Below are 16664 nucleotides of genomic sequence, written 5' to 3'. Positions count from 1 at the left end.
TACCTACAAGCACCCACAAGTACCCGCAAACATCCACTAGCACCTACAAGTATCCACAAGCACTCACAAGAACCCACAAGTACCTACAAGCACCCACAAGTACCTACAAGCACCCACAAGTACCTACAAGCACCCACAAGTACCTACAAGTACCCACAAGTACCTACAAGCACCTTCAAGTATCCACAAACACCTACAAGCACCCACAAGTACCCACAAGAACCCACAAGTACCCACAAGAACCCACAAGTACCTACAAGCACCCACAAGTACCTACAAGCACCCATAAGTACCTAAAAGCACCCACAAGTACCCACAAGTACCCATAAGTACCTACAAGCACCCACAAGCACCTAAAAGTATCCACAAGCACCTACAAGCACCCACAAGTACCCAAAACAATCCACAAGTACCCACAAAAGCCCACAAGAACCCACGAGTACCTACAAGCACCCACAAGTACCTACAAGCTCCCACAAGAACCCACAAGTACCTACAAGCTCCCACAAGTACCCACAAGAACCCACAAGTACCCAGAAGAGCCCACAAGTACCTACAAGTACCTACAAGCACACACAAGTACCCACAAGTACCCAGAAGAGCCCACAAGTACCTACAAGTACCTACAAGTACCCACAAGCGCCCACAAGCACCTACAAGTATCCACAAACACCTACAAGCACCCACAAGTACCTACAAGTACCTACAAGCACCCACAAGTACCTAAAAGTACCCATAAGTACCTACGAGCACCCACAAGTACCTACAAGCACCCACAAGCACCTACAAGTATCCACAAGCACCTACAAGCACCCACAAACACCCATAAGCACCTACAAATATCCACAAGCACCTACAAGCACCCACAAGTACCCACGAGAACCCACAAGTACCTACAAGAACCCACAAGTACCCACAAGAACCCACAAGTACCTACAAGCTCCCACAAGTACCCACAAGTACCTACAAGCACCCACAAGTACCCACAAGAACCCACAAGTACCTACAAGCACCCACAAGTACCCACAAGAACCCACAAGTACCTACAAGCTCCCACAAGTACCCACAAGTACCTACAAGTACCCACAAGTACCCACAAGTACCTACATGTACCTACAAGTACCCGGGACAAGCACCCGGGGCAAGTACCCACAAGCACCCAAAAGCACCCACAAGCACCTAAAAGTATCCACAAGCACCTACAAGCACCCACAAGAATCCACAAGTACCTACAAGCACCTACAAGTACCCATAAGTACCTACAAGCACCCACTAGTACCCGGGACAAGCACCCGGGGCAAGTACCCACAAGCACCCACAAGTACCTACAAGCACCCACAAGTACCTACAAGCACCCACAAGTACCTACAAGCACCCACAAGTACCCGCAAACATCCACAAGCACCTACAATTATCCACAAGTACCTTAAAGTACCCATAAGTACCTACAAGCACCCACAAGTACCTTCAAGCACCCACAAGCACCTACAAGTATCCACAAGCACTCACAAGAACCCACAAGTACCTACAAGCACCCACAAGTACCTACAAGCACCCACAAGTACCTACAAGCACCCACAAGTACCTACAAGTACCCACAAGTACCTACGAGCACCTTCAAGTATCCACAAACACCTACAAGCACCCACAAGTACCCACAAGAACCCACAAGTACCCACAAGAACCCACAAGTACCTACAAGCACCCACAAGTACCTACAAGCACCCATAAGTACCTAAAAGCACCCACAAGTACCCACAAGTACCCATAAGTACCTACAAGCACCCACAAGCACCTAAAAGTATCCACAAGCACCTACAAGCACCCACAAGTACCCAAAAGAATCCACAAGTACCCACAAAAGCCCACAAGAACCCACGAGTACCTACAAGCACCCACAAGTACCTACAAGCTCCCACAAGAACCCACAAGTACCTACAAGCTCCCACAAGTACCCACAAGAACCCACAAGTACCCAGAAGAGCCCACAAGTACCTACAAGTACCTACAAGTACCCACAAGCGCCCACAAGCACCTACAAGTATCCACAAACACCTACAAGCACCCACAAGTACCTACAAGTACCTACGAGCACCCACAAGTACCTACAAGCACCCACAAGCACCTACAAGTATCCACAAGCACCTACAAGCACCCACAAACACCCATAAGCACCTAAAAGTATCCACAAGCACCTACAAGCACCCACAAGTACCCACGAGAACCCACAAGTACCTACAAGAACCCACAAGTACCCACAAGAACCCACAAGTACCTACAAGCTCCCACAAGTACCCACAAGAACCCACAAGTACCTACAAGCACCCACAAGTACCCACAAGAACCCACAAGTACCTACAAGCTCCCACAAGTACCCACAAGTACCTACAAGTACCCACAAGTACCCACAAGTACCTACATGTACCTACAAGTACCCGGGACAAGCACCCGGGGCAAGTACCCACAAGCACCCAAAAGCACCCACAAGTACCTAAAGGTACCCACAAGTACCCACAGGTACGCACAAATACCCACGAGTACCTACAAGTATCCACAAGTAAAAAAAAGTACCTTCAAGCACCTACAAGTACCCATAAGTACCTACAAGCACCCACAAGTACCTACAAGTACCCATAAGTACCTACAAGCACTCACAAGTACCCACAAGTGCCTACAATAACCTACAAGCACCCACAAGCACCTAAAAGTATCCACAAGCACCTACAAGCACCCACAAGAATCCATAAGTACCTACAAGCACCTACAAGTACCCACAAGTACCCACAAGTGCCTACAATAACCTACAAGCACCCACAAGCACCTAAAAGTCTCCACAAGCACCTACAAGCACCTACAAGTGCGTACAATAACCTACAAGCACCCACAAGCACCTAAAAGTATCCACAAGCACCTATAAGCACCCACAAGCACCCACAAGAATCCACAAGTACCTACAAGCACCTACAAGTACCCATAAGTACCTACAAGCACCCACAAGTACCTACAAGTACCCATAAGTACCTACAAGCACTCACAAGTACCCACAAGTGCCTACAATAACCTACAAGCACCCGCAAGCACCTAAAAGTATCCACAAGCACCTACAAGCACCCACAAGAATCCACAAGTACCCACAAGTACCTACAAGCACCGACAAGTACCCATAAGTACCTACAAGCACCCACAAGTACCCGGGACAAGCACCCGGGGCAAGTACCCACAAGCACCCACAAGTACCTACAAGCACCCACAAGTACCTACAAGCACCCACAAGTACCTACAAGCACCCACAAGTACCCGCAAACACCCACAAGCACCTACAATTATCCACAAGTACCTTAAAGTACCCATAAGTACCTACAAGCACCCACAAGTACCTTCAAGCACCCACAAGCACCTACAAGTATCCACAAGCACCCACAAGAACCCACAAGAACCCACAAGTACCTACAAGTACCCACAAGTACCTACAAGCACCTACAAGTATCCACAAACACCTACAAGCACCCACAAGTACCCACAAGAACCCACAAGTACCTACAAGCACCCACAAGTACCTACAAGCACCCATAAGTACCTACAAGAACCCACAAGTACCTACAAGCACCCACAAGCACCTACAAGTATCCACAAGCACCTACAAGCACCCACAAACACCCATAAGCACCTAAAAGTATCCACAAGCACCTACAAGCACCCACAAGTACCCACGAGAACCCACAAGTACCTACAAGCTCCCACAAGTACCCACAAGAACCCACAAGTACCTACAAGCACCCACAAGTACCCACAAGAACCCACAAGTACCTACAAGCTCCCACAAGTACCCACAAGTACCTACAAGTACCCACAAGTACCTACATGTACCTACAAGTACCCGGGACAAGCACCCGGGGCAAGTACCCACAAGCACCCAAAAGCACCCACAAGTACCTAAAGGTACCCACAAGTACCCACAGGTACGCACAAATACCCACGAGTACCTACAAGTATCCACAAGTAAAAAAAAGTACCTTCAAGCACCTACAAGTACCCATAAGTACCTACAAGCACCCACAAGTACCTACAAGTACCCATAAGTACCTACAAGCACTCACAAGTACCCACAAGTGCCTACAATAACCTAAAAGCACCCACAAGCACCTAAAAGTATCCACAAGCACCTACAAGCACCCACAAGAATCCATAAGTACCTACAAGCACCTACAAGTACAAGTACCCACAAGTGCCTACAATAACCTACAAGCACCCACAAGCACCTAAAAGTCTCCACAAGCACCTACAAGCACCTACAAGTGCCTACAATAACCTACAAGCACCCACAAGCACCTAAAAGTATCCACAAGCACATATAAGCACCCACAAGCACCCACAAGAATCCACAAGTACCTACAAGCACCTACAAGTACCCATAAGTACCTACAAGCACCCACAAGTACCTACAAGTACCCATAAGTACCTACAAGCACTCACAAGTACCCACAAGTGCCTACAATAACCTACAAGCACCCACAAGCACCTAAAAGTATCCACAAGCACCTACAAGCACCCACAAGAATCCACAAGTACCCACAAGTACCTACAAGCACCTGCAAGTACCCATAAGTACCTACAAGCACCCACAAGTACCCGGGACAAGCACCCGGGGCAAGTACCCACAAGCACCCACAAGTACCTACAAGCACCCACAAGTACCTACAAGCACCCACAAGTACCTGCAAACACCCACAAGTACCTACAAGTACCCATAAGTACCTACAAGCACTCACAAGTACAAACAAGTGCCTACAATAACCTACAAGCACCCACAAGCACCTAAAAGTATCCACAAGCACCTACAAGCACCCACAAGAATCCACAAGTACCCACAAGTACCTACAAGCACCTACAAGTACCCATAAGTACCTACAAGCACCCACAAGTACCCGGGACAAGCACCCGGGGCAAGTACCCACAAGCACCCACAAGTACCTACAAGCACCCACAAGTACCTACAAGCACCCACAAGTACCTACAAGCACCCACAAGTACCTGCAAACACCCACAAGCACCTACAATTATCCACAAGTACCTTAAAGTACCCATAAGTACCTACAAGCACCCACAAGTACCTTCAAGCACCCACAAGCATCTACAAGTATCCACAAGCACCCACAAGAACCCACAAGAACCCACAAGTACCTACAAGTACCCACAAGTACCTACAAGCACCTACAAGTATCCACAAACACCTACAAGCACCCACAAGTACCCACAAGAACCCACAAGTACCTACAAGCACCCACAATTACCTACAAGCACCCATAAGTACCTACAAGCACCCACAAGTACCCACAAGAACCCAAAAGTACCTACAAGCTCCAACAAGTACCCATAAGTACCTACAAGCACCCACAAGCACCTAAAAGTATCCACAAGCACCTACAAGCACCCACAAGAACCCAAAAGAATCCACAAGTACCCACAAAACCCCACAAGAACCCACGAGTACCTACAAGCACCCACAAGTACCTACAAGCTCCCACAAGAACCCACAAGTACCTACAAGCTCCCACAAGTACCCACAAGAACCCACAAGTACCCAGAAGAGCCCACAAGTACCTACAAGTACCTACAAGCACCCACAAGTACCCACAAGTACCCAGAAGAGCCCACAAGTACCTACAAGTACCTACAAGTACCCACAAGCGCCCACAAGCACCTACAAGTATCCACAAACACCTACAAGCACCCACAAGTACCTACAAGTACCTACAAGCACCCACAAGTACCTAAAAGTACCCATAAGTACCTACAAGCACCCACAAGTACCTACAAGCACCCACAAGCACCTACAAGTATCCACAAGCACCTACAAGCACCCACAAACACCCATAAGCACCTAAAAGTATCCACAAGCACCTACAAGCACCCACAAGTACCCACGAGAACCCACAAGTACCTACAAGAACCCACAAGCACCCACAAGAATCCACAAGTACCCACAAGTACCTACAAGCACCTACAAGTACCCATAAGTACCTACAAGCACCCAAAAGTACCCGGGACAAGCACCCGGGGCAAGTACCCACAAGCACCCACAAGTACCTACAAGCACCCACAAGTACCTACAAGCACCCACAAGTACCTACAAGCACCCACAAGTACCCTCAAACACCCACAAGCACCTACAATTATCCACAAGTACCTTAAAGTACCCATAAGTACCTACAAGCACCCACAAGTACCTTCAAGCACCCACAAGCACCTACAAGTATCCACAAGCACCCACAAGAACCCACAAGTACCTACAAGTACCCACAAGTACCTACAAGCACCTACAAGTATCCACAAACACCTACAAGCACCCACAAGTACCCACAAGAACCCACAAGTACCTACAAGCACCCACAAGTACCTACAAGCACCCATAAGTACCTACAAGCACCCACAAGTACCCACAAGAACCCAAAAGTACCTACAAGCTCCAACAAGTACCCATAAGTACCTACAAGCACCCACAAGCACCTAAAAGTATCCACAAGCACCTACAAGCACCCACAAGTACCCAAAAGAATCCACAAGTACCCACAAAACCCCACAAGAACCCACGAGTACCTACAAGCACCCACAAGTACCTAAAAGCTCCCACAAGAACCCACAAGTACCTACAAGCTCCCACAAGTACCCACAAGAACCCACAAGTACCCAGAAGAGCCCACAAGTACCTACAAGTACCTACAAGCACCCACAAGTACCCACAAGTACCCAGAAGAGCCCACAAGTACCTACAAGTACCCACAAGCGCCCACAAGCACCTACAAGTATCCACAAACACCTACAAGCACCCACAAGTACCTACAAGTACCTACAAGCACCCACAAGTACCTAAAAGTACCCATAAGTACCTACAAGCACCCACAAGTACCTACAAGCACCCACAAGCACCTACAAGTATCCACAAGCACCTACAAGCACCCACAAACACCCATAAGCACCTAAAAGTATCCACAAGCACCTACAAGCACCCACAAGTACCCACGAGAACCCACAAGTACCTACAAGAACCCACAAGTACCCACAAGAACCCACAAGTACCTACAAGCTCCCACAAGTACCCACAAGAACCCACAAGTACCTACAAGCACCCACAAGTACCCACAAGAACCCACAAGTACCTACAAGCTCCCACAAGTACCCACAAGTACCTACAAGTACCCACAAGTACCCACAAGTACCTACATGTACCTACAAGTACCCGGGACAAGCACCCGGGGCAAGTACCCACAAGCACCCAAAAGCACCCACAAGTACCTAAAGGTACCCACAAGTACCCACAGGTACGCACAAATACCCACGAGTACCTACAAGTATCCACAAGTAAAAAAAAGTACCTTCAAGCACCTACAAGTACCCATAAGTACCTACAAGCACCCACAAGTACCTACAAGTACCCATAAGTACCTACAAGCACTCACAAGTACCCACAAGTGCCTACAATAACCTACAAGCACCCACAAGCACCTAAAAGTATCCACAAGCACCTACAAGCACCCACAAGAATCCATAAGTACCTACAAGCACCTACAAGTACCCACAAGTACCCACAAGTGCCTACAATAACCTACAAGCACCCACAAGCACCTAAAAGTCTCCACAAGCACCTACAAGCACCTACAAGTGCGTACAATAACCTACAAGCACCCACAAGCACCTAAAAGTATCCACAAGCACCTATAAGCACCCACAAGCACCCACAAGAATCCACAAGTACCTACAAGCACCTACAAGTACCCATAAGTACCTACAAGCACCCACAAGTACCAACAAGTACCCATAAGTACCTACAAGCACTCACAAGTACCCACAAGTGCCTACAATAACCTACAAGCACCCGCAAGCACCTAAAAGTATCCACAAGCACCTACAAGCACCCACAAGAATCCACAAGTACCCACAAGTACCTACAAGCACCGACAAGTACCCATAAGTACCTACAAGCACCCACAAGTACCCGGGACAAGCACCCGGGGCAAGTACCCACAAGCACCCACAAGTACCTACAAGCACCCACAAGTACCTACAAGCACCCACAAGTACCTACAAGCACCCACAAGTACCCGCAAACACCCACAAGCACCTACAATTATCCACAAGTACCTTAAAGTACCCATAAGTACCTACAAGCACCCACAAGTACCTTCAAGCACCCACAAGCACCTACAAGTATCCACAAGCACCCACAAGAACCCACAAGTACCTACAAGTACCCACAAGTACCTACAAGCACCTACAAGTATCCACAAACACCTACAAGCACCCACAAGTACCCACAAGAACCCACAAGTACCTACAAGCACCCACAAGTACCTACAAGCACCCATAAGTACCTACAAGAACCCACAAGTACCTACAAGCACCCACAAGCACCTACAAGTATCCACAAGCACCTACAAGCACCCACAAACACCCATAAGCACCTAAAAGTATCCACAAGCACCTACAAGCACCCACAAGTACCCACGAGAACCCACAAGTACCTACAAGAACCCACAAGTACCCACAAGAACCCACAAGTACCTACAAGCTCCCACAAGTACCCACAAGAACCCACAAGTACCTACAAGCACCCACAAGTACCCACAAGAACCCACAAGTACCTACAAGCTCCCACAAGTACCCACAAGTACCTACAAGTACCCACAAGTACCTACATGTACCTACAAGTACCCGGGACAAGCACCCGGGGCAAGTACCCACAAGCACCCAAAAGCACCCACAAGTACCTAAAGGTACCCACAAGTACCCACAGGTACGCACAAATACCCACGAGTACCTACAAGTATCCACAAGTAAAAAAAAGTACCTTCAAGCACCTACAAGTACCCATAAGTACCTACAAGCACCCACAAGTACCTACAAGTACCCATAAGTACCTACAAGCACTCACAAGTACCCACAAGTGCCTACAATAACCTAAAAGCACCCACAAGCACCTAAAAGTATCCACAAGCACCTACAAGCACCCACAAGAATCCATAAGTACCTACAAGCACCTACAAGTACAAGTACCCACAAGTACCCACAAGTGCCTACAATAACCTACAAGCACCCACAAGCACCTAAAAGTCTCCACAAGCACCTACAAGCACCTACAAGTGCCTACAATAACCTACAAGCACCCACAAGCACCTAAAAGTATCCACAAGCACCTATAAGCACCCACAAGCACCCACAAGAATCCACAAGTACCTACAAGCACCTACAAGTACCCATAAGTACCTACAAGCACCCACAAGTACCTACAAGTACCCATAAGTACCTACAAGCACTCACAAGTACCCACAAGTGCCTACAATAACCTACAAGCACCCACAAGCACCTAAAAGTATCCACAAGCACCTACAAGCACCCACAAGAATCCACAAGTACCCACAAGTACCTACAAGCACCTGCAAGTACCCATAAGTACCTACAAGCACCCACAAGTACCCGGGACAAGCACCCGGGGCAAGTACCCACAAGCACCCACAAGTACCTACAAGCACCCACAAGTACCTACAAGCACCCACAAGTACCCGCAAACACCCACAAGCACCTACAATTATCCACAAGTACCTTAAAGTACCCATAAGTACCTACAAGCACCCACAAGTACCTTCAAGCACCCACAAGCACCTACAAGTATCCACAAGCACCCACAAGAACCCACAAGAACCCACAAGTACCTACAAGTACCCACAAGTACCTACAAGCACCTACAAGTATCCACAAACACCTACAAGCACCCACAAGTACCCACAAGAACCCACAAGTACCTACAAGCACCCACAAGTACCTACAAGCACCCATAAGTACCTACAAGCACCCACAAGTACCCACAAGAACCCAAAAGTACCTACAAGCTCCAACAAGTACCCATAAGTACCTACAAGCACCCACAAGCACCTAAAAGTATCCACAAGCACCTACAAGCACCCACAAGTACCCAAAAGAATCCACAAGTACCCACAAAACCCCACAAGAACCCACGAGTACCTACAAGCACCCACAAGTACCTACAAGCTCCCACAAGAACCGACAAGTACCTACAAGCTCCCACAAGTACCCACAAGAACCCACAAGTACCCAGAAGAGCCCACAAGTACCTACAAGTACCTACAAGCACCCACAAGTACCCACAAGTACCCAGAAGAGCCCACAAGTACCTACAAGTACCCACAAGCGCCCACAAGCACCTACAAGTATCCATGTTGTGTATTGTGGGAGGAAATACTGCAGATGTAATAACTAAAATACTGGTATTTATTACTTGGTCAATGAATAGTATAGTACAATAAAATATGGTTTACATCGCTTCCGAGTTCGCGTTAGACTGCCCCGAGGCTTACAAGTTAGATTTCTTTTATACCGTTTCGTTATCAGTGGAATAGGCCAAAAGGTTTTTTATATGTATACAACACTACCCCCTTTTTAATTTTAAAGTCCCAATCTAGAAACAGGCTTCTTAATGCGATCCGATCTTCTTGGTTGCTGGGCAACTTTCTGCTGAGTGATATTGGAATTGCTAATCGTTGTAGATTGCTGTGGTAGAGCTGCTCCAAGATTGTCTGTGATAGGAGGGACTTCATTAGGTACTTCGGTTACAGAATGGTCGACTTCGGAATTGGCATGAGCATGGTTTTCTTGTTCTCCGTTGACATCATAGTTAGCTGTGGGTCTCATCTGGATAGTTGCAAGGCGTCTGCTTTTTCGTATTACGGCTGGTACGTCCATTGTGGTAGTTTCAGGAACTGATGGGTAAACCATTTCATTGGATTGTGGATTGAGTGTTGGATCTGGTCTGGATACGAATCTCGATCGAAGCTGATTGTCGTGTTTTCTCATAATGCGATCAGCAACCTGTACCTCGTACATGTTATTCCCAATACATCTGGTTACGTGGCCAGGAACCCATTTCGGTCCTCTACTGAAATTGCGAACGTGGACAGGTTTGTTGACTGCATGATTTCGTTCATGGCTCACGGCTTCTGGATTCTGTTGATTCCGATTAGTCGATTTAGGATGACATAAATCGATTTCAGTCGTGATATTATAACCCAGGTGCAACTCTGCAGGTGACTTTCCATTAGATAATGGAGTTCTTCGATACCGCATTAATATTTTGCTGATTCGTTCTTCGAGAGTGCCTACTCTAAATACGTCCAAACCCACTTCAATTATTTCAGTTTCTGAACTTGTTCTTCCCGATAGCTTCTTCATGGAACCCTTGACGATTCGGACAGTTCGTTCGGCTTGGCCATTCGATTGAGGGTGATATGGTGCTATCTTCAGATGATTAATTCCGTAGCTTTTGATGAAAGATGAGAACTCTGAACTGGTGAAGCATGTAGCGTTATCCGACACAAGAGTATTCATTATTCCAAATCTTGCGATCATCGGTCTTAAGCTTCTGATAACAGTTTCTGTTGATGTGGAATTAACAACTTCACATTCCATCCACTTGGATTTAGCATCTACGACTATGAAAAGCATTTTATTTTCCACGGGTCCCGCAAAGTCCATATGAACTCTCTGCCAAGGACGATCAGGAACTGGCCATGGAATGAACGTCTTGATTGGATCGGACGCTACAGCTTGACATGTTGTACATTCTCGTGCGATGTTTTCAATGTCCTTGTCTAGTTTAGGCCACCAAAATGTTGATCGTGCGACATCCTTCATTTTCACCATTCCTTGATGCGTGTCGTGAAGATTTTGAAGCATGGACTTGCGTAGATTTCCTGGAATGATGATTCTTCTTCCATCAAGAGTAGATTGCCAACTGTTGTTAGTTCCAAACGTCGTTTGTAGTATGGTTCGAATTCTCCAGTTGTATGTGATGATTTCCATCCATTTCTTAGTTGTTGTAGGACTATCGTTAAGGTGTAGTCATTCTTCATTTCGTCTTCAATTTGCTTTGAAGTGATTGGTTCGGAATCTAGTTGCTGAATGAGTAAGACTGACTCTACTGGTAGTGGAGGTTCTGCTTGTGGTACTTGTATAGGTAGTCGGCTAAGCGCATCAGCATTGGCATGAAGAAGTCCTTTCTTGTATTCGATAGTGTATCGATACGCTGATAGAGTCAAGGCCCATCTTTGAAGCCTTGCTGCAGCCATTTGAGGTATAGGCTTCTTCTCCGATAGCAGATAGATAAGAGGCTGATGGTCTGTCACCAACGTGAATCTTCGTCCAAGCAAGTAGTCCCGGAACTTCGTTACCCCGAAAACAAGAGACAAAGCTTCGCGCTCAAGTTGAGAGTAATTCGTCTCAGCAGGTGCCAAAGTTCTGGAAGCAAATGCAATAGGATACTCGTTGTTTTCGACTACGTGGGATATGACTGCTCCAATTCCTCTTGGTGACGCGTCGCATGCCAATCGAATGTCTTTCTTCGGATCGAAGTGCGTTAGGAAGTTTGATCTTGCTAGTAGATTCTTGGCATTAGCGAACGCTTGTTTGTGTAGTTCAGTCCATTCCCAATTAGACGTTTTCTTCATGAGATCGTAGAGAGGAGAAAGTTCTGTGGCTTGGTTCGGAATAAATTTCGAATAGTAATTGAGAAATCCAATGAAGGAGCGCAATTCCTCGAGATTATTTGGTTCCGGCGCGTCCATGATCGCTTTCATTTTACAGGTTTGAGGATGAAGCCCATCTTTGTCCAAATGGTAACCAAGGAAATCCAAGCTTGAGCACATGAATTGGCATTTGTCTCTACCAAGCTTCAGTCCGTTCGAGCGCAGTGTAGTTAATAGTTTATCAAGTTTCTCGTTATGGTCTTGATAATCGATGCCACCCAAGAGAATGTCATCTTGATATGGTGAGACTGATTTGTGATCTGCCAGAAGGATTTCCATATGTTTCTGGAAAATAGCGGAAGCGGAAGAAACACCAAACGGGAGTCTGTTATATTCAAATAGGCCTCTCGACGTGTTAATTTCTGTAAGCTTCTTGGATTCATCATCGAGCTGAAGTTTACTGTATGCATCTTTCATATCGATTCTTGAAAAGACTGTACATCCTGACATCTTCGCAAATATATCTTCCACCTTAGGAAGCGGGTACTTGTCTGCATCTATGATCGTATTCGTCGTTACGCTGAAGTCACCGCAAATTCTGACCTTTCCATTCGGTTTTCGTACTGGAACTATCGGTGCTGCGAAACTTGCGAATGGGATCTGGGTAATTATTCCAGCGTCTTCCATCCTTTTTAGCTCTTCCTCAACTTTATCCTTGAGTGCGTATGGTACTGATCTAGCTTTATGAAAAACAGGCTGAATATCAGTTTTCCGGTACAAATGAACCTTGACATCCTTGAGACATCCCAATTGGTCATTGAAGAGTTCTTCGTGTTTATCCAGAATGGCATTACATTCCGGTGTCTGCTTGACATGAGAAACTCTTGATAGTTGAGGCTGGACTCCATTTTGAAGTATCGGCAAACGTGACGATGTCCAAGTTCTTCCACACAGTGTTGGACCTTCACCGCAATAAATGACTAAAGGAAGTACATCTTCTTCATTCTTGAACGTGACTTTAGGATAAATGACTCCTGCTACGTCGACTTCGTGACCAGAGAACGACGTAAGCTTCATGTTGAGAGGTTTCAATTCATATATCTTCAAGAGATCTTGTACTTTGCTACTTGGCAGAAGTGAGTATGCAGAACCGGTATCGACCTCCATTTTGAAGTTTTGATTGTTGATTGTAACAGTAATCTGATATGGTTCTGGAAGTTTGCTATTCTGGTGCGAATCATCAAGGTGATTAATTCGTGATTCTTGTAGTACGTATTCCGGAAATACGTCATATCTCGAATCTTGACGAGTGATTTCGTCTTCGGCTCTTGAAACTTGATGATTGATCTGGTTTGTATTCGATCTTCCTGGATTGGACCGGCAAGCTCTCGAAATATGACCCAGCTTCGTGCATTTGTGGCACTTTGATTCACGAAATGGACAGTCAGGTGAGGAATGTCCTGTGTCGTTACATCGGGAACATTTTGAATGCTGTCTTTCTTGTGATTTCTGAGACTGCTTCTGATAACCATTGGATTGATTCTGGTACGAATTATGATTAGTATTTCTTCTTTTCGACCTCTTCTTTCGGTGCAGTATTGAGAAAGCGTTTACATTTTCCGTTGATGATGGTGCTACTTGACTTTTAATGTCGAGAAGGTTGCGACTCGCTGTTTCCATTGCTTGGGCAATTTGAATAGCTTTGGCTAACGTCAGGTTGTCTTCGGAAAGTAACCTCTTCTGTAGAGCATCATCACGGCATCCACAAACTAAACGGTCTCGTAACATGTCGTCTAGCGATGTTCCGTAATTACAAAATTCAGTCATTTTGCGTAGTTCGGATATGTAAATGGCTATGGTCTCCCCGGCTTGTCTTTCTCGCATGTTGAACTTGTATCGTTGTATTATCTCGGAAGGTACTGGGTTGAAGTGCGTGGCAAGGGCGTCAATCAGTTCTTTGTATGTCTTATCCTTTGGGTTCGTCGGCGAGACTATGTTTCTTAGAGTTCCATACGTCTCGGCCCCGATGAATGTCAGTAGTTGAGCTCTCTTCATCTCTTCCGTCGTGACGTTTGTGACGATGAAGAACTGGTTCAATCTCTCGGAGTATAATGACCATGACTCGACTTTGCTGTTAAAGGATCCAAAGTAGCTGAATGATTCCATAGTGTCGTGGTGGGTACGTATCCCGGCAAAATACGACTGTTGTACTTGAGATGTGTCTCCGTGCGTAACTTTGACAACCGACTTCAACTTATTTAATCTCGCGACTTTCGTAAAACCTCGCGCTTTATTTAATACCTCGCGACTTTATCTAAAATCTATCCTGTATTAAATATCTCGCCTCCGTCGCCAATTTGTTGTGTATTGTGGGAGGAAATACTGCAGATGTAATAACTAAAATACTGGTATTTATAACTTGGTCAATGAATAGTATAGTACAATAAAATATGGTTTACATCGCTTCCGAGTTCGCGTTAGACTGCCCCGAGGCTTACAAGTTAGATTTCTTTTATACCGTTTCGTTATCAGTGGAATAGGCCAAAAGGTTTTTTATATGTATACAACAATCCACAAACACCTACAAGCACCCACAAGTACCTACAAGTACCTACAAGCACCCACAAGTACCTAAAAGTACCCATAAGTACCTACAAGCACCCACAAGTACCTACAAGCACCCACAAGCACCTACAAGTATCCACAAGCACCTACAAGCACCCACAAACACCCATAAGCACCTAAAAGTATCCACAAGCACCTACAAGCACCCACAAGTACCCACGAGAACCCGCAAGTACCTACAAGAACCCACAAGTACCCACAAGGACCCACAAGTACCTACAAGCTCCCACAAGTACCCACAAGAACCCACAAGTACCTACAAGCACCCACAAGTACCCACAAGAACCCACAAGTACCTACAAGCTCCCACAAGTACCCACAAGTACCTACAAGTACCCACAAGTACCCACAAGTACCTACATGTACCTACAAGTACCCGGGACAAGCACCCGGGGCAAGTACCCACAAGCACCCAAAAGCACCCACAAGTACCTAAAGGTACCCACAAGTACCCACAGGTACGCACAAGTACCCACGAGTACCTACAAGTATCCACAAGTAAAAAAAGCACCTTCAAGCACCTACAAGTACCCATAAGTACCTACAAGCACCCACAAGTACCTACAAGTACCCATAAGTACCTACAAGCACTCACAAGTACCCACAAGTGCCTACAATAACCTACAAGCACCCACAAGCACCTAAAAGTATCCACAAGCACCTACAAGCACCCACAAGAATCCACAAGTACCCACAAGTGCCTACAATAACCTACAAGCACCCACAAGCACCTAAAAGTATCCACAAGCACCTACAAGCACCCACAAGAATCCATAAGTACCTACAAGCACCTACAAGTACCCACAAGTACCCACAAGTGCCTACAATAACCTACAAGCACCCACAAGCACCTAAAAGTCTCCACAAGCACCTACAAGCACCCACAAGTACCCACGAGAACCCACAAGTACCTACAAGAACCCACAAGTACCCACAAGAACCCACAAGTACCTACAAGCTCCCACAAGTACCCACAAGAACCCACAAGTACCAACAAGCACCCACAAGTACCCACAAGAACCCACAAGTACCTACAAGCTCCCACAAGTACCCACAAGTACCTACAAGTACCCACAAGTACCAACAAGTACCTACATGTACCTACAAGTACCCGGGACAAGCACCCGGGGCAAGTACCCACAAGCACCCAAAAGCACCTAAAGGTACCCACAAGTACCCACAGGTACGCACAAGTACCCACGAGTACCTACAAGTATCCACAAGTAAAAAAAGCACCTTCAAGCACCTACAAGTACCCATAAGTACCTACAAGCACCCACAAGTACCTACAAGTACCCATAAGTACCTACAAGCACTCACAAGTACCCACAAGTGCCTACAATAACCTACAAGCACCCACAAGCACCTAAAAGTATCCACAAGCACCTACAAGCACCCACAAGAATCCATAAGTACCTACAAGCACCTACAAGTACCCACAAGTACCCACAAGTGCCTACAATAACCTACAAGCACCCACAAGCACCTAAAAGTCTCCACAAGCAC

General features: G+C 46.4%; 1 protein-coding gene across 1 annotated transcript; it reads right to left on the bottom strand.

The window, feature by feature from the left end:
• Positions 1-11705: 11705 nt before the first annotated feature.
• On the bottom strand, positions 11706-14699 carry LOC149713744 (uncharacterized). Its single transcript, XM_089844554.1, has one exon. The coding sequence runs from the start codon at positions 14697-14699 to the stop codon at positions 11706-11708; it is 2994 nt and encodes a 997-aa protein (XP_089700680.1).
• Between the last annotated feature and the right edge of the window lie 1965 nt (positions 14700-16664).

This window comes from Phalangium opilio, unplaced genomic scaffold (genome assembly GCF_054372755.1).
Source record: "Phalangium opilio isolate 3A_F unplaced genomic scaffold, DU_Popi_V2 ptg000009l_1, whole genome shotgun sequence".
In the NCBI taxonomy this organism is placed as follows: Eukaryota; Metazoa; Arthropoda; class Arachnida; order Opiliones; family Phalangiidae; genus Phalangium; species Phalangium opilio.
Note: the sequence above shows the minus strand (reverse complement) of the source record. Positions and strands in the feature narration are given on the sequence as shown.

Coding starts and splice junctions, on each gene's coding strand:
- LOC149713744 (XM_089844554.1), bottom strand. CDS start 14,699: ATGGAATCATTCAGCTACTTTGGATCCTTTAACAGCAAAGTCGAGTCA.